Below are 25,324 nucleotides of genomic sequence, written 5' to 3' on the forward strand. Positions count from 1 at the left end.
CACCTCCATAAAATTTCATATTTTTAAAAATACCCTTCTGTAATATTTCAGATTACGTAAATTAAAAACTTTTTTTCAGATGCATGATTAGTTTCTGGATTATGTAATCTGGAAGTCTTTTTTAACTTTCGAATTACATAATCTAGAAGTCTTTTTCAAATATGTGTCTGGATTACATAATCCGGAAACTACTATATGAGGTGGCAAAAGAACCTAAGGATGTGCAGGAAGAAACAGTCTCCTAAATATTGCTACATGTAGACAATGATTTTGAACCTATACTCTATTGATAAGAAATAATCAAAATGTCTTTTTTAGTTTTTAATTAGAAGTAGGGAGTGCAGGACAAAATATATTCTGAATTTAATATTTTGAAATATATTTTTGAATTTGAGTTGAGTTTTTAGAACATTTTTCAGGTTAGGTTTTCTGGAATAGTTTTTTCTAGAATATGTTTCTAGATTTTTGTTTTTTTAAATATATTTTTGAATTTTGATTTTTGAAATTCTTTTTTCGAAATGTATTATTTATATTATGAATCTTCGTACCTCGAATAGGATTTTGATTTTTCAATTTTGTTTTCGAAATTTCATTTAGGAAAAAAAATAAAAATTCTGAAATGTATTGTTTATAGTTCATTCTGGATTTCCAATTCTGAAGTGAAGATTATAGAGATTAATTAGGTGCAGGGTTAAAATCATTCAATGAAGGAAGCAATTGCCTAACAAATGTCTATCTTTTTAAGAAAGTATAGAACTATTATACTTGTATTTGTTTTGTACTCTGTATTCACAAATTCTCAAATTAATTTCTACCAATATTAAATCATTGTTACGCTGTTACTGTGTAACATATTCCCTTCAAATTGATTTCAGATCGATGTTTTAGCAATAAAAAAATCTACATTGATTAACTTTTTATTTTCAATAAAATATTTAAAAAATATTCCAATTTTATCTTCTAATAAATATAGTATCTTAAAATACCTAGGAATATATTTATAATCATTTTAAAAAAGTAAGACTATTTTAATAAAACTGTTTCATAATAAACACTATTATATAATTCCTTTCCGTCCTAAATTATCTACATTTTAATGTTTTTCAATATAGTAGTAATAATATATGTCTTTTTGATACTCTTTTAACAAATCCAATACATTTATTCTATTCATTCACAAATTACTAAAGCAATTTATGTATTAAAAAAATTTGTTAATATAATTGGGGAGAGAGGCAATATTATGTCATAAATTATTAATAGTGTAAAAAACTTTAAACATATGCTATAGGTGAAATCAATAAGGTTCGAATACGCCTCTTAAATGACGTGTCTATGTTGGACACATGTATCGAACACTGAAACTTATAAGACACGTATACGTAAAGTGTAAAATTCAAAAAAATATTTGTAGAATTTGTGACAATTCTAGAACGATTATTACACAATTTTAAAAAGGAGAAATACATTAATTTTTTAAAAACTCAAATTTATTGTATAAATTTTTATTATGATTGTAAAAATAAGGAACAAATCCTTTTAAACCAGTCATAAAATACATTTCTATGCTAAAAAAAACTGAAACATACTTGTGCGCATAAATCTTTATTGTCAATTTATATAATTCATAATTATATAATATATAAATATGGCTTATCATGTTTTACATTATACGTATATCCGTATTCGTAGTATTCGTATAAGTATTTATACTACATACTTGGAATACATATAGTATTTAGCAATTACGCACATCACTTGAAGTAGTTCACTAACGTTTTTTAAGCTATTATTCAGTGTGTCACCAACAAATGGCGTTTTTAAGCTATTATTTAGCAAGAAATTCCACCGAATGGCGTTTTTAATCTCTTGTGGCAGGCAAAAACAATGCCTAAAGCCTTAACAACCGCTTGGAGGATTTTACTAGATAAAATACCAACTAGTATTAATCTTATAAGGAGAGGTGTGATTTTAACTCTTTGGTATGTGCACTCTGTAAAGCGGCGTAAGAATTCTCCCAACATCTGTTGTCTATGCACAACGAGTTTGGTCTCTATGCTTTAGTATCCGTTTTCTGTTTGTCCAACATAAGTCTCTAAAATGTCACTTTGAGAACTTTTACTTAGTACATTTGTCTATCAAGCAGAATCAGGTTTGGAAGGAAATGTGGATGGCTATTGGAAGGTATATCTGGCAACAGAGAAATCTGGTTGTCTTTAAACAAGGGTTCCTGATTCCCAATATGGAAGAAATCTTTCACTCCGCTCAACTTCTTTCTTGGTTAAGGTTGAAACACAGGGTGACATTCTTTAATTTTGCTTTTTCGGATTGGCACTTGAACCCTGGCCAATGCTTGCAAAGTTGCTGATGTAGAGGACGAAGTAACGGCCTAGTGGTTTTAGGTTCTGATGCCTTTGTGTGGACAGGTGCAGTGTGGTTCATATCTCGGTGACCAATGCAGAGTAGAAGTTTGTAGGTGCAAAGGTTGTCAATCTGCTGTAGTAAATTGTGGGGGAGTTTTTGGAGTAGCAGATTTAGTCGGTAACTGCTGCAAACATTGTGACTATATGCTTTAGAAGATGGAAGATGAAGGAAGAGGGAATTTGCCTGGAGATGTAGCTATGCAGAATTTATCCTCTGTCGAAGGTATCGGTTAGTTTAGGAGGTCGGAAGGTAGCATATGAAGGGACCTGGAAGAGTTTTTTGTTGTGGTTTATGTTCTAAGCCTTGGTAAACCAAGGCCTAGTGGCAAGCTGTCCAATTGCATCTTCTGCTCTTTGTTTTAACATTTGGACAGGTATTGGAACAAAGCCGTTTTATCCTTAAAGGGGCACGAAGGTCTAAAGCTGTGACCCTTTATGTGGTATGGTTAGCCCCAGAATGTGAGGCAGGGCATGGTTGTAGTTACAAAACCAAAATCTGGTGCTTTTTTGAATTTTGCAGCAGCCATGTTTCTGCATAATTGGGCTGCACAAGAGCTAAGCTGCATAATTTAAGCTCTCTGCTGCATAATGGATGCTTACGTGGGGTGCCTCAGGTATTTGGACCGGTAGTAGTTTTTCAAGCTTGGTTTTGTGAAGATTGTAACAGTTTTTATCTTAGTTTTTTTTAATGCTAGAGCTAAGGTAGTTTAGGCCTCTGTGCCAACTGCTTTCTTGGTAGGTAGTATATGTGGAAATGAGCTATGTATAAGGGTTGTGCCTTTAATTTATTTATTTATTTTTGATAATATATATATATATATATATTATATATATATATAATTTTGTCCCTTAAAGACACACAGAAGATAAAGGAACAGATAAAAATGGTGTTGAGAAGAGGTGGCATTCATTGGTGCGTGCTTGCAGGGAGGAAGCATGATTGCGTTATGTTCCCTCTCAAATGCTTTTTCAGGTGCATTCCGCGTAAGAAAACCAAGTTCAAATCCTTATACATTATAATAATCCATTTCTTTATTTATTTATTCATTATACAGTTCAATTGAACATGCACTCCATTCATCACTAACCCACACTTAGTTGGTGGTTTGAACTTTAGTAGCACAATCTTGGTTACTACTTTTTAATGGAACACTATAATTGGCTTCATTAAGAATATATGTTGGTGGAGCAATTAACTTTTTCTGGGTGTTGGTGCTTTTGTTTGTTTAGTTAGTGCTATTAGATCAGCTTGGTACTCAGCAATCCAACCTTTGATTATTTTGACCTCCTTATTTCTCTGCCTCACCAACCATTCTGGATCGTTTGTTTTTCTTGATTGTATGTCCAAGCAATGGCACCCTGAAATTGTTATGTAAATTCATCATAAATGTATTACATGCATGGAAATTGGTCAAGTTTTTAGTCAACTCCTCAACCTGTGCTTTTCTAAACTAAACATGCAAACTTAAATTGTTTGTTTGAAGTAAATCTTATTTCAGGGTCTGATTTATTCTAGAAACTTATCTAAAAAGTCTATTTTTTTTTTATAGATTTACAATGGTAGTAGTGTGATATTAAGGATGTGATTGATCTGTATCTTAGTGCGTGTGTATATATGATTTAAAGAAGATAAAGTACCATTTACAGTGGTAACAGCAACGACACTATCTGAAATACTCTCCAAGACCCTGCGATTCATGAGAGGAGGTTAATTGAAACAAGTTGGAAGAAAATAATGGTTTTTGAAGAAAATATTTACTGTACCCGCCAGAGCTGTAAGGATCTCGCAATCCATTGGAGAATATGATGTTGCTGGCAAACCTATGGAGAATCAGTTTCAAATCCTGCATTTTGTTTCATATATACCAAAAGTATCAATATTTTATATGTAATCATACAAAGTAATTATGTATGGAAACTATGGAACATTTTAAGAGAATTATATTTATGTATGTTTGATGGAGAAGAATGATGATACATGGAAGAAACTTACAGGACCCCCATAATATGTGGTGACCCAATGAGGCTGAGGAAGGACACCATATAAGCTCCTACACTCATGAACAAATCTCTTCATGTTGAAAGGTGCTGGTGGGAACATTGAATCGTTCCTTTCATGACCTATTGGCATAACCATCTCGCTGCATGTCTGTTCATCAAGTTAATTAAACATTAATTTATCATGAATGTGGCTTTTAATATAAGGGATAGACGGTGTTTCTTCTGGTTTAATAAAGGAATTTAATGCTGTCATCACTTAGGGATGGGTAAGAAAATAGAACTGTCATAACAAAAATGGAACTGTAACTAGAAAAGATCTAATCAAACACACATAACTTTTGGACATCAAATATAAGTAGTAATATAAATGATGACGGTATTAAGAATTAAACTTTAAATCTAATTCAACCTTATAAAATCAGTTTATAAGGTGAGGTTTACGTTCACATTTGATAACAGTGGTCTAATAAGATCAACAAACTCTCATTAGAATAGACTCTAAATGAGTCATATTAAGAAGTGAATTTTAAGTCTAATTCAATCTTCTAAAACCGACTTATAAGTAAGAGGTTTGCATCCACTTATATACTATGAAATGTTTTTATCTGTACTCGATATATGAAATCTCTAACAAAAGAAGATGGTGTTGATTTTTGTAATAGTTGCTAAAATTTATATGTAATATGATTTCTGATATTGATTTTTATAATAGTTACTTAAAATTTATACTTAATATGATTTCTGATACTGATTGAAATTAAGGTTATTATGGAGAGACTAAATAACATTTACCTGCCATCTCCAACCTAGGTTAGTTTCAGTTGGATGATTATATCCATTCATGTCATAACATGAATGATGTCGCATAAAAGCAACAACACCTTCAAATATTTGTCCAAGAATGTCGGTTTTCTTAGCAGCAGCATCGATTGCACTACATATAACCTTAACTGGGTTTTCAGAAGGAAAATTGTATTGAGCCGCGTCAGTATATAAGGAGTCTAAGTAGTCCTTCAGCTCAAAACTTTTGCTCAATTTCCTGGAACAGAAAAAACAAAACCACCATATTAATTTTTTAATCAAATAATTATCATTAGTAGATGATTGTGCACAAACTAAGCTTACTCGCAAGTTTTAAATCTCTTGCTCAGAATTGAAAGACCATTAGGCTTCTCAGCAACTCTGTCAATTTCAGACCATGATTTACTTATAGTTTGGTAACACGTCTCACTGGTTTCCTGAACCATGCAAAGTTTTTAGTTTGAAATAACATAAAAATATTTATTATTTTGAAATAAAACAGCTTAAAAGAATATTACTTTGAAATCCTTTGTCACAATATAGTAGTATCCGGCTTTTGGGGCAATGCCATTGAAGTAAAGAATCGGTGCTGATGAAGCAAGAGCACCAAGAGCAATGTGGGGATACTTTAGGCGAAACCATGATGCAAGCACTGCGTAATATATTTATAAGAAGACAAAGTTGAATGAAACCCCCTTACACTTACACATAAGCAAAATCAAAATGTCATTGAAAAAACTAATATCTTTAATAAAGCCATATCTTAATAATAGAAGTGCTGAAATTATGCAGAAGAGTATCATCTAAACTGCATGACACGAATAACTTTATCTCCATATCTTGTTACTCAACTAATATTTATCAACCAAGGATTTATTCAAGGACATGATTTTCCACTAACCAAATTTTAGTAGTGTTAGAAAAAATCAGTCTTATCTACAAAGAGGATGAATACATTATGTTGTATTCAAGTCTTAGGTTATGAATATAAGTGCTGATATATTGTCAATCATACATATCATAATTGGATGCATCATATTATAATTGAAAAGAAAAATAATGTTTTAGTGAACCTTTGTATTAACACTTGTGTGTTAATTTTCAACTTAAAAGCTTCAGTATTAAGTTTGTGGGCTTTTGTGTTTGTATCATTTATCTTTTTACTTGATTAATGTAGAATTTCCAACTCCATAAATGAATCTCTCTTAATTTGCCTTTTAAATGTGTACTTACTTCCACCATAAGAGCCTCCAATAACAATAATGGGAGAATTCTGAACAGACAAAGTTTTCTTGATGTGTAGAAGCACAGCAGCATAATCTGCTATTGCTTGGGCTGAGTTAAAGTAGCCGCGAGTACTTGCATTTCTCATTGCTTCTTCCCTTGACCCAAATGGTATTGATTTCCCATAATACCTATGCTGTTTACAAACAAACATACATAAAACAACAATTTATTCATTGTAAAAAAGAAGAAGTGGTAGCTTGTTACTAAATAATGCTGTTATCTCAATTGCATGTACTCTCCTTAATAACGTTGTTAATTATTACCTCAATATAAACAATAAGAGCACTGAACTGAGGAGCGTTATCTCTGAGAAACCCAACATAGTGTATATCGTCATCCACTGGTCCTTCTGCACCAAAGAATGCAAAAATGGGTGCACTTGATTTTGGTCCACCCCAGTACTTGAAATCGATAATATATCTTTGTTGGAAAGTGTGGTAGCTGTCTGGTCTGTAGTTGAAGTGATCGAGTCTTTGGGTATAGTAAAATGTTTTGAGGTGGTCATGATTATCTCCTAAGTCTGATGAAGAAGAACTCATCTGGGCCTCACGTTCCTTGCTTCTTCGCCACGTTCCTAACCTTGGAATTTTGAAACCATACACATTAACTGAGATCATTAGAAAAAACAACGAAAGCCATTCAAATGATTTCAAAATGCTTCCCATGGCTAAATGAGTTTCAGTCTCTGTCCTCGGTACTACAATGATTTAAGGTTGTAATCTAAGCACATGTCTATGCGTGTCTATATATATATATATATATATATGAATAAATTATGTTGGTTAAAGGTAGATTTTCTTATTTCATCCCAAATTACTATGTATTCACATATAACTATGACCAATCTACATGAAGCATACAGTTTATTTTCAATTTATATAAAAAAAATTATAATTACGTTTTATATAATTTAGTTGAATTATAAAAAAATGAAAACTAGCACTTTTATATATCAACACATTTTTATGTTTTTATTTTATTATTTCACTAAAAGAAATTATTAAATAATAGTTAATTTTAAAAATAAAAAATAATTAGTAAGTGAATTAGATATTATTTTATAAATTAAAAAAATAGTAATATCTAAAATAATTTTTATTATTAATAAGATTTATAAATTAATTTTTAAATTAATATATAAGATTTTAACTAGAAAAAAATGATATTTTTTTGGTAGACTCAACTCTATATTATGAATAATTAAAAAGTATGCTTAAAAATTATATTATGAGCATTGAACTTACATATTACCAATTTTGTGAATTTAAAAAAATAAAAAAATATTTAAAAAAGTATGTTACTTAACACATGGAAGGCAATAGAAGAACAAAAAAGTTTAAAATGAAAAAGAATTGGCACAAGATGGTGCTACTTTGCTGAATAATAGTAAACTAAGGTACAACTAAGTGAAGCTACTATACCTTGTATTTAGACACCTGGGATGCAAGCAAAACTTGAGAGCTTTGGAAATAAAAGTGCATTGTAGTTTAAGGTAAGCATAAAAAGATGTGGATGCAGCTAAGATCTGACTCATGCATTCGATTATTAGTTCTTCAAATTCAATAATTCTCTTAAAACACTTTTAGAGAAGGTAGAAAATAATTGAATGAATCATCATACAAGTTTATGCGGTACAGGTATTATATATGGTTCTTAATTATACTACTACTCTCATTATCTTCATTTTTAAGAGAATTATCCATTTTTTTTCAAATATAATAATGCTTGTTGTTAACATTATAGTCTTTTTTTACATCATGTGTCAAACATTAGTTTCACTGTAATGGTTATTTTGATTGTCTATATATAATCTTTGTGAGAATGTTGGTTTTTTTTAATAAGAGTTGAAACACTCTTAAAGAGTCTCTTTTATTTTTTTTTTATTTTTTATTGATAAAAAATATTATATTATTTTTTTATAAAAAAAAGAGTAGAAGCTAAATTTAATTTGTATAATCTCATAAATATGTTATCGAATTTTTATGTTACACCTTTTTGATGCTGATTTGGTTAGCTAAGATAATATTATAATTGATAGAAAAGAAATATATATCATATGTTTAAATTTTATGAAATGACTAAATCTTCTAAAACATATTACTTCAAGAAAAATGAGAAATAATTGTCAGAAGAAACTATCATACCTTATCATAGAGTGGGTCGACTAAACTCTAAACAAACATAAATGAAAAAAAGTGAGTCAAATCCACTGTAGTGATATTATCTTAAAAAATAAAAATAAAATAAAACAATAACTCATATATAAAGTAGATTCTTACAATTTTATTTAACCATTTAAATTATGACATCTACTTGAATAACAAGTAATTAAGACTATATGTAAATAATCCCATTATAGCTAATAAAAATATGATATATTATAATGATTCCTTTATCTATAAATACATAGTAAAACAGAATATACTAAATGTTTTCATTAGGATAACTATAAATTTTAGCTAGAATAATTGGTAACAAAATGTGTACTAGATGCTTTTATTAATAATTGCTAATATTTTTGTAGTAATGGTAGTGACGTGAGGGTTTAAACCTACCAAATCTAGAATATTGAGATAATGTTACCCAACAAATGAGTCCATGGATTTTATGCAGGAAAAGGTGAATTAACTTTGTATGGTATGAGTTAACTTTGTATGGTATGAGTTACTGCTTCAACGTTGGCATAATGATAGCATCCAATAACTATGTGGGTGAAATTCTGTGGGAAACCGTGGAAAAAAAGGCATTATTCAATTCAACACTGAAATGAAAGTACCTTGTTTTTAAATTGCCCATAATTTTGAATACTAAAAAAAGGTTATTACTTCACTCAACCTATAACCAGAGTGAACAAAGTTCCTTTTATTTTGACAAAAATAGAGTGGCAACATCTGCTAGTGGAAACAAAATAAACACACCATTTTCTTTCTCAGGGATATGCATCATTGCACTTTCTTATCATTTCCTTCATAAATTAAATTGTTTATAATACAATATTTTATTTTATCATCCAGTATTATTCTATAAATTTTATTATTAAAGTAGAATTTACATTCATTTATATTATTTTTATATTATAAGTGATATTTTAATATTTATTGTACCGGTATGGGCGAGGCCGACCCCTGGTCTCCCTGCCCGAGACCCACCTGGCTGCCCGGGACTTATCCAACCTAACCAAGACCAAAGGAAAATTGGCAGAGACTTAAGAGATTTGACCGAACGACAAGGCCGACGACCTACCTGACCGAGACCTTAGAAGACCTGGATGAGATGACCGAGACCATGGAAATCTGGCCGATGCCCGACTCATACCAGGAAAACTTGGCCGACGGCCGACTACTATTACCGTTAACACTCAAACCAATGTTAGTGAAGCTAATCCATCATTAAGAATTAGGTAATACAACCCTAAGCGGTATCCACTCCGATAAGCGGGCCCAACAAGGTAGGCCCATTAGAATAATATATAAATAGCACGCATTCCAAGGAGTAAGGTATGTCATTTATTACTGTTCACCTACCTGAGAGCTGACCACCCGCTTTACTGACTTGAGCGTAGGAGTGCCTTCGTAGGTACCCCCACCATCCGGTGTTCACCCGAGACCGAGTGCCGAAGGAGAAGCAGGAGGACGAGAAGAATCCCGGCTCATCACCCAGTAACCTGACCGACCGAAGGAAGAAGAAGAAGACTTCAATAATTCTCTAGGTCTCATCTCCCTAGTAGGAACATTTATTATTATTTATTTTCATGTTCTTTATTTTTATATAAATTTTACTAATTTGTTAAATGTATAACAAAATATAAACATGTTATAAAAGTTAGAAATAGTTTTATCTATTTTTTTAAGACATCATCGTTTTATTTATTTTTTATGACGCATCAACTTATCATTAGATTTAATTTATCAACAAAGAATTAAATGAATTAAAATAAGGAACACTTCAAGAGCGTCCCAACCCGTATACAAACATCAAGAAACCTTACCAACTATAAGCTTAGGCTTCTTAGACCTACATTTCATTCTTACAAAAAAAGATCAAACCGTCACAACCCCACTATGAAAGTCAAACTTGCCCCCAAGTCACATATAAAGGCCTAGACCTGGCCTGTGCTACATAAGGAAACAAATATGGATGACTCTATCTCATCAGAGAGCTACACCCATAATTGAACTAGATGAGCTCCCTCTTTATAAATGTAGCACCAACAATGCAGTTCCAAAACATTGAGAAATAGATTAGAGAGACAACTTAACAGGACTACCTTGCTATGAACGTATGGAGCCCTGCTGCACTAAAAAACAGGATCTGCTATGTCACATTGCCTAAATATGAAGAACAATACGCAAATTTGGCTTTGGCATTGGGAAGTATTATGACATAACAGTTAAATGCATATTATTATACATAAGTACCTTCATGAAAATTCATGACAACAACTTCAGACTATGCTGCTTATGCACAAACTTCTGCCTTGTTGTGAACAAAAGAAGCATTGCTGCACTGATTAACAGAAATAGATATGCCACATTTCCTAAAATTCACAAGACCTCTAAAGAGGAATTTTTGGTACTAGTAGTGGGAGGTTTTATGGCATATCAGCTAAAGACTCTTAATTCTGCATAAACACATTCACAAAAATTCATGAAAGTAGCACATATACTGCTTAATTATACATCCTCGTAGGATAGATTATCCCTCCCTCAAAAACAAGAACACGGTCCATGCTTATCAAACATCACTTCTTCATCTCCCACTTTTCCAGCCTCATATAGTCCACGTAGAAATAGTAGAAACAGGTTCCCAAGATACCCCTATACTCCTGGCAAAGCATCAGCTGCTCCCATCCACTCCTCTCCTAGTACAATGATAGCTCTCCATTTTATTAACACCCTTCCAAACCCGTCAGACCATAATAGAGCCCCATTCTTACCATTGGAATAGGATACATTCAGCAGCAGAGAACTGTACGTACTGCACAATCTTTAACCCATAGACATAGTGAACACCAGAGATGTCAGACATCATTTCCTCATAAGATTCTCCTCTGCACCACCTCTTCCATTACAAACTACAGGGTTCAAGTGCCAGTCTGAGAAAGAAAAATTAAAGGAGCATAACCTATATTTCAACCACAGTCAGGCTTTAAGTTGTGCCATATGGAAGTTTTGTTCCTCATCGACAACCCCTTGCCTGAAGATGATAAAATTCCTTTGTTCCCAAATACTCCATACTACAACCGCCCATACACCTTTCCAAATCAAATTCTGTTTGTAGGTGAAATGTGTCAAGAAGAAGTGCTCGAAGTGACACTTTAGATCCTTATGTTGGACAAACAAAATATCTACCATCTGAAGCAACAATTCCACACTCACTGGGAAACATTGCATTCTAAAAAGAGATGTTGTGAGCATTCATCCACACCTTGGAACATCACACAGGAGGGAGAGGTTACCGTCACCCCTCTCCTTATTAAGCTAATTCTTGTCAGGATTCTATCCAGAAGAGCCCTCTAAGTTGTAGCCAAAACATTGGGGAAGGCTTTAACCTGCCATAGATACTTGAAGATTCCGTTCTGAGATCTTCTTACATGATTTGCTAAACATGCATAAACAAATTTGACGGAGAACTCCCCTTAAGCGTCACCTTCCCAGAGCTGAATGTCATTAACCTCCCTATTCAACTTAACTCTAGTTATAAGCCTTAGGAAATCTTCTTCTTGTGTAGATTCCCATTGGTTATAAGCCACACAAAACCTTTCCACTCACCTACCTCTGCCACCATCAACCCCTAAACCAGAGATAAGGAAAACAAACTAGGGTAGAGTGTAATGAGAGGGCCACTTCCAGCCCAAGCGTCCTCCCATAATCTAACCTTATCCCCACTTCCCACCTTTCACCCTATTGTTGTTTGGAACCAACCTACTTTCTCTCCTTCACCACAACTTTTAGACAAATCTCTCCACCACCATGATTAGAACTTCAGATTGGCATGACTATAACCTAGACTCGAACCATACTTTGATAAAAGAACATATTTCCACTTTCCCTTTTCTTCACTCACAAGCCTCCATTTCCATTTAACTAGAAGGGCACCGTTGAATTTTTTGACATCTTTAATTCCTATTCCACCCTCCTCCAGAGTTTTGCATAGGTTCTCCCAAGTCATCCAAGAGATTGACCTATTTAGTCTTTCCTCAACCCCATAAGAATTTTCTTTCGAGACTAATGATTCTATCACACACAGATTTCGGAACTTTAAAAAAGGATAAGTAGAACAAAGGTAATGAAGTGAAAACTAACTTAACTAAGCAAATTCTTCCCGCTAAAGACAAAAATCTCCCCTTTCAAGCACTTAGTTTAGCTTTTATTTTATACAGAATGGGATCCTAGAACAAATTCTTCCTTGGATTATCACGTACTTCTAACCCCAGATATTTAATAGGTACCCTCATTAGAGTACAATGTAGAGATTTTGCGTAGACGTAAAAGGAATTTCTTTCAACATTAATACCTGCCAACTTTGATTTATGAAAGTTGATCTTCAGCCCAGAAGCAAGCTCATAACATCTGAGAATAACTTTAATAGTAAGGACATCAGAGAAGGATTCCAGAGTTTCATCTGCAAATTGTAAGACGCAAGACTCAACCTCCTTCCTACCCACCTTCATGCCTTTAAGCATGTTAGCTTTGATCGCATGTCTTACCAACCCAAACAAGCCTTCAACAACCATAATAAAAAGGAATGGGACTAGGGGATCACCCTGTCTCAATCCTCTTGTAGGTTTCAACTCCGTGGTGGGGTATCCATTAAGCAGAACTGATACCGATGTGGATTCCAAGCCCCTCTGATCTACATAATCCATCTCCTATGGAAACCAAGCCTTTGAAGCATATCAAATAAGAAGACCTAGCTGGTCGAATCATATGCCTTTTCATAGTCCACCTTCAGACACAAGCCTCTCCTCCTTTTCCTTCTGAGATCCTCAAGAACCTTATTAGCCACTAGAACACTATCTAACAATCTCTATCCTTCAAGAAAGTCGATTGACTGTCATCAATAACCGCAGACAACACATACTTAATGCGACATGATAACACTTTCGAAATGATTTTATAGAGAGAGCCCACAAAAGAGATAGGCCTATATTGGTCCAGCTTTGTAGGTCCCTCACTTTAAGAACTAGAGCTATAAACGATGCATTGCAACCATTCGAAAATTGGACCATTTTTTGAAAATGGTGTACAACTGCAACAACAACATCCTTAAGAACCTCCTAGCTATTTTTGATGAAGTTAAAATTAAAACCGTTCGGGACAGGGCTTTTTGACCCCTCATACAACCAAACAACTTCCTTAACTTCTTCCTCTATGAAGTCAGATATCAGGCTTAAGCTAACCTCTGAGGACAAGGACTTGAAGTGTATAAAGCCTAATCTGACCCCAAAATCGATTGTAGCCATAAATCTCTCTTCAAACAACTTTTTCGCTTCCCTACAAACAATCTTAGGTTCCTCCCTCTATTGATCTCTAACAACAACACCTTTAAGCTCATTCCTAAGCTTATTTATTGGTAAAATACAAGAAAAATCAAGTTATAAAAGTAAAATGTAGAAAAAACCATATGAATAATACGACTCGTGAGTTATGGTGTAATTAAGTCAAATAAACTTTAGACTATTAATTGTAAATAATCATGTTAAAAATGAGTTATTATATAATTATAGTAAATTTCAATGGATTTATCGCGTATCATAATTTTTGTATTCATAAGGTAAAAATATTTGTATTAGTAATGCATGCATACTTTTATCTAAAACTGAATTGAAACTTTTTGCAGTGAATATTATTAATTAAATACGGATGTTATGCGAATATATAAATAATAAACTACTATGCAAAATATGTTAACTTATTGGGATAGATTTTTTCAAACATTATTTTCCAATTATAGCAATTACATACAATTTTAAATATTATATTCAAAACACACAAATATCGAAGTATTTTTTAAAGAGTGAACTTTTAAATCTAATTCATTTTTATAAAATTAATTAAAATTAATTTATAAGATGAACTTTGCATCGATTTATATATTATAAAATATTTTTATCTCTAATTTTGATAGCGGGTATCTGATAAGGCTATTAAATTCTCAGTGGAATAGACTTTAAATGATTCTAAAGTCATCCTAATAATGAATTTTAAGTTTAACTTAACTTTACAAAATCACTGATATTTACATTCACTTAAATACTATGAAATTATCTCTAATCGACCTGATCTCCAATATTTCTTGTGATAAAATTATGAAAATCACGTTATCAACATTGTTAGATTGCAGGAAGCTGCAGTGCATCACCCTCCCAAACATGCACTTAGTTTCCTAAACATGCACTAAGTATGTTGTGACCAACAATGATAGATCGAGATGACATGAATCAGAATGCTTTAACAAATCAATTACTCTGTGCACTAGTGGAGCCTTATGCGATGAAAAGCTCAATTATGCTAACCAGATTAAGATTAGATTAGATTAGGTAGCTGACTTTTTTTTCTCCTGTTTTATTATAAAAAGGATAAAAAATATTTGGTGCTTTTATCTTTATTGCAATGATGGAAGACATTTTTGGTACTAAAGATGGTGGTTCCATGAAAACAAAGAAGAAAGTGGAGGGGGAATGAGAATTACACTAACCCAAGGGAAATGTGAACAACAATGAGAATAATTAAATTGAGCACACACACATTTGTAGTGCAATGAGATTGAAGAAATGGGAATTTTCTGTTATAAGATGGAACCTTTTCTGCTCCACCATTTCCATTTTGATACAATCAGAAAACAGCACCCAGTTGTAATGGTCTGAGTTCTGATGCACTTGAGGCATTGGTGACAGTGAGAGTAACTAGCAATGTGCTTTCTTAGCACCACACATGCGATTCACATGTAAATTGTTATCATGGCCACTCACCCATATGCTCTCCATAAAGAAAAATTCAGAAGGTTTAATTTCCAAAGATAAATGTATAGTGGACACGCTCTATGGTTTCTAAAAGTATAACATAAACAAGTGTATGTGTCAATGCACATTCTTCTGATATCCACCATAGATATATATATGTTGAATTCAAATGCAGGGAAAAGCTTATTCTTTCGTGGAAATATTGTCCATGGTTGATGATAAAATCATCCATTTTCCTTCTGATTAAAGCATTTTGCTTTCCTATAGCAGTACTTTGCATTTCCACTTCTTTGATTAAAGTGTATGCAAATGGAAACAGGGATAAGAGGTGCTATAATAAAGTTTCCAATTATTTTCTGCACATTTTCACCAGAACTGTTTTGCCAACTCTTACTAAAAATATGTATTCTTTGTTAAACTGATATGGTAAGTAAGAGTATTAATACTAATATATTACGATGTATATAGAAAGAAACTAATTATTTTGGATATACATAGATCCTAAAACTAAGTGTTCTTAGTAAAAGTTTTTAACTTTAGTCTTTAAATCTTATTTTAATGTTAGTTTGTGAGTGTCTTATACCATGAAAATATTTAAGATTTACGGTTTAAATATTAAAGACAAACATTTTTTTTTCTATCTAAGTTTTCTTATACCTTCTCTTTATCTTCATACATTTAATGTTATGTATCTTTTAGAATTCGATTGTAATTCAAAGTAATTGGAGAATCACTGATCTTAGTGTGTCAATTTCTCTTTTCTATTTGAATTTCAAAGTGTTGAGTGGTCTTTTGCGTGAGTTGAAAGCTTATTGAAGAAGAAGAAAATTTCAAGTAAGGAAAGATACTTCAGATAATGTAGTTAGTGAATTTGAATAGGTTTGTTAACTTTGTGAAGGTTTTAGTGAAATGATATTTTCTTGCATGCTAAGTTTGAAGTCCTTGGATTGCATGTAAGAATAAAGCTCTCCAACTAAAAACCGAAGAACATCCATTGCATTTGCCATTGCATTTGCATTTTGATGTTCTCCACTTACATGTAAAAACTGAATAACATTTGTTGCAGTGTGGTGTCTAAATTGTTTTCCAATTGCATGTAGAAACTGAAAACATCATTGCATTTGCATCTAATGTTATTTGGTTGCACGTAGAATTTGACTAACATTTGTTGCGCATATATTTGACGTTCCTCATGATCATGTTGAGTATGAAATCCCCATTTTTTTACGTGTCCTTATTTGTTTAAATTTGAGCCTCTAATTCATATTAAGTCTTGAAATTTATGTATGATAATTTCCCGTTTCGAAATGAAAAGTCTTATGAGGTGAAATAGGAACATGTTTCGAAGAATGTAGGGAGATAGTTATATTTTGTGTTTATGAGCTATTGTAGGGGGTTTTATATGAGATGTTAAGTGAGAGTGTCGTATAAGTCGCTCTAGTTAGTGTCTTGTCTGATACCTTCGCCCAACAAAAATAGATGTGCTCGTGCGAATGTATCGTTTAAGTCACTTCAATGAGTGCTTCGTTTGATTGCCTTGCTCAACAGAACTATTTTCATTCAAGCAGAAATACTATCTAATTCTTTATTTAAGTGATTTTTCGAGGTTTGTCTAAATGTAGGTGTTATATATATGTATATCTAATTAAGATACGTGACATTGAATGTGTGTGTGTCCAAGTCTCATAGACTAAGACACCAAAGTGAGAAACTAGAGGATTTATTGTATCGTCATATCACATGTTGGAGTTTGAAAGAGTGAATCAAAATACATGTTGAAGTCTGGGTAAGGATAATTAAACCCACAATGATCCATGAGTTAATGTTTGGATACCTAAGGTATTAAAATGGATAATGTGTTAGATTTCTGATGGAGAACACTTAATATGAGTCTTCTAAGAGATGTCAGTAGATTTATTCTTTGATGAATATCCTAAATATGTAGATTCATGTGTGATTTATATATATATATATATATATATATATATATATATATATATAAAAGGAATTATGAATTTTAATGTTAAGTTAAATAAATTAAAATTTATGTATTTATGATTTTTCATTTAGTAGTTTACCTTATTGTTAACTTATTGTTAAGGATATATATTCATTATACAAGCTGACCTTATAACTATGTTTAAAGGTGTGTTTGACTGGGTGTAAAATCAAGATCTTGATTTTAAATTTATATAAACAGTTAAATAGTTACATATATTTTTGTAAACAATTTGGAGGCATTACGATAAATATATAAAAAATAACTATACTTATGCTAATTCTTATACTTTCATCTTATTATTGAATTGTAATTTTAATAAAATTACATCACGTCGTTAAGTTTTGTGGAATAATTTATACTATTGTTTCAATACTATTTTAGTAAATTTTAAATTTATTTTATCTTTCTAGAAATAATTAATCCGACTCGTCAATTAGTTAAGAGCAGTTTAGAAAATAATTAATGTATCATATAAATATAAAAGAATCTTATATAGAAATAATAATAATAATAATAATAATAATTTTGAGCAATAATTCAAGCATCTTATATCAAAATTGATTGGAAAAATTTATCTTTAAATGTTTTTAGGAGAGAAAAAACATCTATAAGTAACTCGTGTGTATCAATTAGAGGGAGGTATTTGGAATTTGATCTGTTTTGCAAATAGTGTGCGGGTTTTTGAAGATATTTGATTTGCGATTTCTTTTATCATGATTTTGTTGAACTTGAGTTAAGTGAATTTTATTGACAAATTGTGTAAATTCTCACATTTTTAATTTAACATAAAAAATAGAGTATTAATAAATAAAATGGATAAGCTAGGTACTACATTCTTCTATATTTTTAAAAATGTTAAATTTAATAAATTTAATTTTTAATATTAAATATCGATCATACACGTTCATATAGATGCTATTTTTAGATATAATATTAAAAAAATACAAAATCATTCCTTTAAACAAACATAATTTTTAATTGGTATATTATATGATTTCTAATAGAGGTAACATTACGGGCAGGTACGGGCCTGCAGTTTGCTATGAGAAACGCATGAAAGATTCACTATTGTGAATTTCTCCCTGCACCATATCAATTACAACATGCATCCAATCCATTTTTGAAAATGACAAAAATATCCTTTATAAATGGCGAAAATAACCTTACACAAAAGAGGGTGTAAATAAAATTCACTTCCATAACCTTTTATCTAAAAATATTTCAGATATCACCTTTTATCTGAAAATATTTCGGATTTTGATATCTGAAACACATTTGAATTCAGGAAATTTTTATCCAAAATACTTTTTAATTTTGTGTTCCAGATTTTTTTGTCCAGAATTTATTTTTTATTTTTGAATTTTATTACTATTTCAGATTTTCAAATTCATAATAAGGATATTTTTAGAATTTTGTAAAAATGATAGGGTGCAGGTCAAAATTAATACGCGCTGACTCACTTAGGCTTGTCTGCATAACTCGTAACTCATGCGGATCAAGGACGGGACGGGACATGCCAGTCCACATAATAATAAAAATGGTGTTTCTTTATACATCTCTCAAATTTCTTTATGCACCCCATCAATTTTAGAAATCAAATTCTGAAAAGAAAAATAGTTGTTCTAGATTTCGAAAGGTAAAATAGGTTTTATGGAAAAAAGCTATTTTTTTTTCTCTTCTAAATTTTCATTTACAAAATTGACTTTTTATGTTATGAAAATTAAATTTTGAAATTGATGAGGTGTAGGAAGAAATTTAAAGGGGTGCAGAAAGAAATACCCTAATAAAAAATACAAAAATTGTCTCCTCCAATTTTTATTGTCTATACATATTACAAGAAAATTAATATTTTTTTTTTATTTTCAATAAAATTTTAATTTTTCATGTGGACTATCCCTTATGCGCGGTTTAATACGAGTTAGATTGATATGTCTAATTTAGTTAAAATAATGACTAATTATTTTTTATCTCTAAATTTAGTTGCTATTTAATAATTTTCTTGTAGTAAAAAGTTTAGAACTCGAAATTTGGAAAGTATTACATTTTAAAAGTTCCAACTTCCATAATAGAATTCATTTTATTTTTAAAATTTATACCAAAGATAAACCAAATTACTACAAATTCATATTTATCTAGAAATATATTGAGTTTAAATTTTCAGTTTTTAATACTGTCTAATCTTCTATGTCTTCAAAATAAACTTTGAAGTTTCAAAAAATTTACTTATAATGTATATGTCAAGTTTTATAAAGGAAAAACTCTAAAGTGATTATCCTTACTTAAATCTTATCAAAATGCAATATTTGTTAAGAAGTGTAATTTAAGCCTAATTCAATCTTATGAAATATCCTTATTTTTAATCGATGTGGGAGATCCAACACATTCCCTCATGTCGAATCTCCCACATCGATATTTAACAACTCCTACGTGACACTATATATTATGAGTAGTTTGATAGCGATCCGATAGTAGGTGACTCAACAAACTCTCATTATAATAGACTATAAATGACCCTGATACCATATTAAAAAGTGAATTTAAGTCTAACTCAACCTTATAAAACTTATTTAGGAAATATTCTCATTCTCATTCCATTTGTAACATGAAATGGTTTATTTATATTATTACACATCACCACTAATGTATATTAGTGATGGAAAATACTCTATTATTTCATAGAGAACAACTTGTTTTCATTGTTGATTGACAATTTTGTGCTCCCTAGTGTTTGGAGATCAACATAATACTGGGCGATCCACCCTTTGATAATGCTTACCTCCTTGTTCCTTAGATCAACCAACCATTTTGGATCACTAGTAAGATTTTGAGGCACAAGATCCAAGCAATGAGATCCTGAAAAAGTTACATTGGTCAAAGGTTGAAGTAGCTTTTCCATTTTTCTTCCTCCAAAACAAAAGGATTGGGGGAAAAAGTATCTATAATGTTAAATTATTTTTATTATAAGTGTATCACCTTTAAATTCTAAAAATATTTGGGCTAGATATTTACACTTCTTTTTATATTTTAATCTAAACAATTATATAATGTTTAATTTTCTCATCCTCATGTAAAAATTGAGAGTCTCTCATAATATCAGTTTAACCAATGATTTATTGAACATATAATGATGTTAATAACATGAAAACTGTTTAAATAGGTATAGTCCAACTAATTTAAAATGTTTCCCAACCGAAATAGTTTAAGCGAAATAAATATTATTTAAATTGAAATAGATTACTCTTTATTTTATTTATCTGATCCACGATGTAAAAAGATTTAGGTTGAGTCTACCTATAAACTTATAAATTGAATTATTTTTATAAAATAATAATTATATTTTAAAAAATTAAAATAGTTTATTTTTTAGAATACCTATAAATATTATAATTTATATTTATTTATATATTAAATTACTATACTTAGTATTTAATTTTAATAATATGACTTAAATTTAAAAATATATATTTGATTTTTATTTTATTTTTTTCAATGGGTTCACTACAAGAAAATCATGAAATAGAAATCAATTTTAGAGACAAAAAATAATTAGTTGTTATAGTGACTAAATTAGATATCATTTTAGACTAAAAACATTTTGGTTTCTAAATTAGTTTCTATTATTGTTAAATGATTTTTATATTGGTATCTAATTAACTACCAAAGTTTTAACTACCAATTATTTAGATTCTAAATTTGGTAACAAAAACCTTGGTTGCTAATTAGACACCAATTTAGAAACCATTTAACAATAATAGAAACTAATTTATAAACTAAATTTTTTTTAATCTTTAAAATGATCTCTAATTTAGTCACTATAACAACTAATTATTTTTTGTCTCTAAAAATTTGTTTTTATTTCATGATTTTCTTGTATTGGTTAAAATGGTGTTTGGGTCATCTCAAGTTGAAAAGTTATGCTCTATTTAGAGAGAAGGTTTGAGAGAGAGAGAATTGACTAGGAATATAATTCTAAGGCATACCTTGAGCTGCTTGGATGGCAACAAGACTGTCTGATAAGTCCTCAAGAACCCTGAATTTATTCATAGAAGATTCATACAAAATTGTTTTAGAATATTGTTCTCAAACAATTCACACCAAAGTAAATATAATCCAATTAAGATAATTTATGTATTCTGCAGTGCTTACCCCCCACTACTATAAGGGTCTCTTAGTCCATTATAGAAAATGATGTTGCTACCAAACTTGTTAAGGATCAACTTTATACTCTGTCATCATCCACCACACAATTAAAAAATGTTACACATATCCTATGTAAATATCAATATAATCTTACACATATTTGATTCCTGCTCAATTTCTTCTAAAAGTTATAATTAAAATGAAAAATGTTTCAAATTTTTTCTAAAGAATTTAAAATTGTTTGTAGATTGAATAGGTTGATCCTTGTGATTGTTGTAGAGAAAAGAGAAGAAAGAAGCACTTACATGGCCACCATAGTAAGTGGTGACCCAGTGAGGGCGAGGTGAGACAGCATAACGTTTCTCGCACGAGGTGGCAAAGCTATTGAAATTATAAGGTTGTGCTGGGAACATAGTATTGCTTCCAATACCGATGGGAAACACTATTTCACTACATGTCTGAATGAATGTACAGATAAATTCACATTATTAGAATGTATAATAGTATGAATAAATATTAGAATATAAAAAAATAAAATTAAAAGTTAGAATAATATTTTACACTACAAGAAAAACATGAAATAAAAACCAATTTTAGAAAAAAGAATTAGTTGTTATAATAACTAAATTAGAGACCATTTTAGAAAAAAAAAATATTTTTAAATTAGTTTCTATTATTGTTAAATAGTTTTTAAATTGGTATCTAATTAGCAACCAAGGTTTTAACTATCAATTATTTAGTTTCTAAATTTGGTAGCAAAAACCTTGGTTGCTAATTAAATACCAATTTAGAAATCATTTAACAATAATAGAAACTAATTTAAAAACCAAAATTTTTTTATTCTATAAAATAATATCTAATTTAGTCATTATAGTAACTAATTATTTTTTTTTACTAAAAATTAGTTTCTATTTTATGATTTTAGTAATTTTACATTAAAAGTAGCTGATAACTTTTAATCAAGATAATATAAATAATATGACAATTAATTATTATATTAACAAATCAGATAATATTTTATAGTGATATTTAGTGGTGATTAAGGTTTAATAATTGAAAGTAGGTAATTTCAATTTACAAAGTTCCCCAACTTAATGATTTTTTTGTGTTAGGCTATGTTATTTAGAAATAAAAATGAATAATTAAAAAAGTGCAATGATCTTTACCTGCCAACCCCAACCCTCACTTGTCTCAGATACAGTAGTAGAAGGAGGATTAACGAAGCATATGCCATCTCCCCTTAAAGCCACCAGCCCTGAATATATCTTACTCAACACATCACTTCCATATGCACCTCCATCAATGCCACCACAAATCACACTAACAGGATTTCTTACTGGATCATTATATTGAGCTGCAGTAACATACAAACTATGCAGGTAGCTTTTCAACTCACGAGAGTTTGTTAAGGGCCTGTAATAAGTCACACACTGAACTTCAATATTATTATCCCTAATATCCAGTTTCAGACTTTTTACCTAAATTATTTAAACATTCTTGAATCCATATATAGATATTGTCAATATAACAAAGTGAGAATTTTTTATATTGTACTTAAAATGAGACATCACAATTTTTTGTTTTCAAAAAAATAAATTCATTTTTATTAAATGATATATAATTATTAAAACTTACAAGCAATATATTAAAACCACCATCTCACTTTTAAAAAAAAAATTAAACACATGTAACTTAAATAAAGAATAAAATAACAAACATGATAAGAAACTTTCATTGAATCATAATGATGGTATGGTAGGAGTATTAAAATTAAAAATTAATTTTATTCAAGACTTTAAGTTTTAATAATAAAAAATTATATTTAGATAACTAAATTTTTATTTTTTTAATTGTAAGAAATAAAAATTTATATAAGGAAATTTTTATAGGACATCATTATTGAAGTAAAACTTGGAAAAATATAATTTTAGTTGTTTAAAAATGATATAATATGATAAAAATCATTTAAAGTAAAATAAAAAAATAAAAAATTATTATAAAAGGATTAAATTTTTTTTTTCTCTTTACTTTGACGCGAAATTATATTGATTGCTAGTCCAAACTTAAAACATACCGAATACTTGTAATAAGAAAATTCAGTACATGAAATAGAAACCAATTTTAGAAATTAATTATAAAAAATATTGCTAAATGATTTTAATGAATATTCATATTTTAGAGTTTAACAGCTTTAAAAAATTAATGTAAATTCTATTAAGTATGATTATTCTCAGCCTATAAAACAAAATACGTTTGGAAGAATGTTACAGAGGCACTTTAAGCAACATGCTTGTATACCGGCAAGTGTTGAATCTCTGGCTAAGAAAGTTCACTCCATTTGGCCCAAAACCTATTCTGTCAATTTCAGACCACGACCTCTGTATAGTCTGGAAGCATGTTTGGCTGGCATCCTGCATATACCAACTCTTCATTATTAACTCACCTTTTTTATGATATATTTTATGATAAAATTAAACAAATAAAGAAAAATTAAAATCAAAGTATGATAAATTACTCTAAAATTCTTTGAAACAATATCAAAGTAACTATTTTGTGGTGTAATATCATCAAAGTAGAGGATTGGAGCAGATGAGGCCAGAGCACCAATGGTGATGTGAGGATATTTGAGCCTAAACCATGAAGCAAGCACTGCATATAATAATATAATAAACAACATCAGCAACATATATAAGAATAAACAACAGTAACATAGAGTACATAACTATGAATGAAGAGATGAATGATTTGAGGAACTAACTTCCCCCATATGATGCTCCAACCACAATCACAGGGGACTTTGGTGCATTTAGTGTCTTCTTAATATGTATGATAACTGATGCATAATCTGCTAGTGCTTGAGCTGAGTTGAAATATCCAATGGTGCTTGCATTCTGAAGTGCTTCATCCCTTGATCCAAATGGTACTGATTTCCCATAGTAACGGTGCTGATGAGGAATTTGCAATCTGTCAAACTCAAATGCACCTTATAGAATATTGAAAAAAAAAGTTCTATAAAAGTATAAATACCTCTATGTAAACCAAGAGAGCCTTAAAGGAAGCAGCGTTTTCATTGAGAAAGCCCATGCTTTCAGGGGAATTATCTATTGGTTCTTCTGCACCCAAATAGGCAATTATTGGGGAATTAGAAATGGCACCACCCCAGTACTTGGAATTCATCAGATATCTTTGTTGAAAAGTTTTGTAACTTTCGGGCCTATAGTTGAAGTGATCAAGAACCTGTTGGTAGTAAAGTGTTTGAATGGTATCTGCATAAGTTTTTGCATCCCAAGTTACTGGGTCATACAAGATTGTATCCCTAGGAATGGGACTCAACCTTGGAATTTCCACAACAGCATGTGTTGAAGTGAAATAGGTTGAGTAGTACATGAGAAAAATGAAAAGAAGGCATTGAAACAACAAGGGGTGGCGTTCCATTGCAACAAAGGAGAATACCAATGGCTTTCAGAATAATCTATCATATTTCATATATATATAGTGTGATCATAGTGCAAGTGCCTTTTTTTCTATTTTTTTTTTTTAAAATGCTTTCTGTTAGGTATTACTATGCAACTTAGACTTCTCATTCTCAGTTAGGCTTACACCTCAAGCAACAACAATCATCCATCTGCCATCACATGAAAAAAGTATTATTAACAAAAGAAAAAGTAAAGAAAATACAAAAAAAAATGGAGGACTATGCCAAAA

At 30.6% G+C, this 25,324-nt stretch overlaps 2 protein-coding genes across 2 annotated transcripts; both read right to left on the bottom strand.

Moving 5' to 3' along the window:
* Positions 1 to 3,430: 3,430 nt before the first annotated feature.
* LOC137835677 (uncharacterized) lies at positions 3,431 to 7,263 on the bottom strand. Its single transcript, XM_068644284.1, has 9 exons — positions 6,776 to 7,263; positions 6,459 to 6,645; positions 5,744 to 5,877; positions 5,550 to 5,662; positions 5,217 to 5,463; positions 4,417 to 4,572; positions 4,188 to 4,267; positions 4,062 to 4,111; positions 3,431 to 3,782 (listed from the first exon to the last, which is right to left on the bottom strand). The coding sequence occupies exons 1-9, from the start codon at positions 7,175 to 7,177 to the stop codon at positions 3,616 to 3,618; spliced, it is 1,536 nt and encodes a 511-aa protein (XP_068500385.1). The 5' UTR covers positions 7,178 to 7,263; the 3' UTR covers positions 3,431 to 3,615.
* A 12,770-nt stretch (positions 7,264 to 20,033) lies between these two features.
* On the bottom strand, positions 20,034 to 25,091 carry LOC137835678 (uncharacterized). The gene is made up of 9 exons (XM_068644285.1): positions 24,647 to 25,091; positions 24,378 to 24,564; positions 24,135 to 24,268; positions 23,918 to 24,030; positions 22,786 to 23,032; positions 21,925 to 22,077; positions 21,626 to 21,705; positions 21,460 to 21,509; positions 20,034 to 20,332 (listed from the first exon to the last, which is right to left on the bottom strand). Exons 1-9 carry the CDS (start codon positions 25,052 to 25,054, stop codon positions 20,148 to 20,150), a joined length of 1,557 nt encoding a protein of 518 aa, XP_068500386.1. The 5' UTR covers positions 25,055 to 25,091; the 3' UTR covers positions 20,034 to 20,147.
* Positions 25,092 to 25,324: the final 233 nt, after the last annotated feature.

The sequence above is a fragment of the Phaseolus vulgaris genome, chromosome 5 (assembly GCF_000499845.2).
Source record: "Phaseolus vulgaris cultivar G19833 chromosome 5, P. vulgaris v2.0, whole genome shotgun sequence".
NCBI classification, from domain to species: Eukaryota; Viridiplantae; Streptophyta; class Magnoliopsida; order Fabales; family Fabaceae; genus Phaseolus; species Phaseolus vulgaris.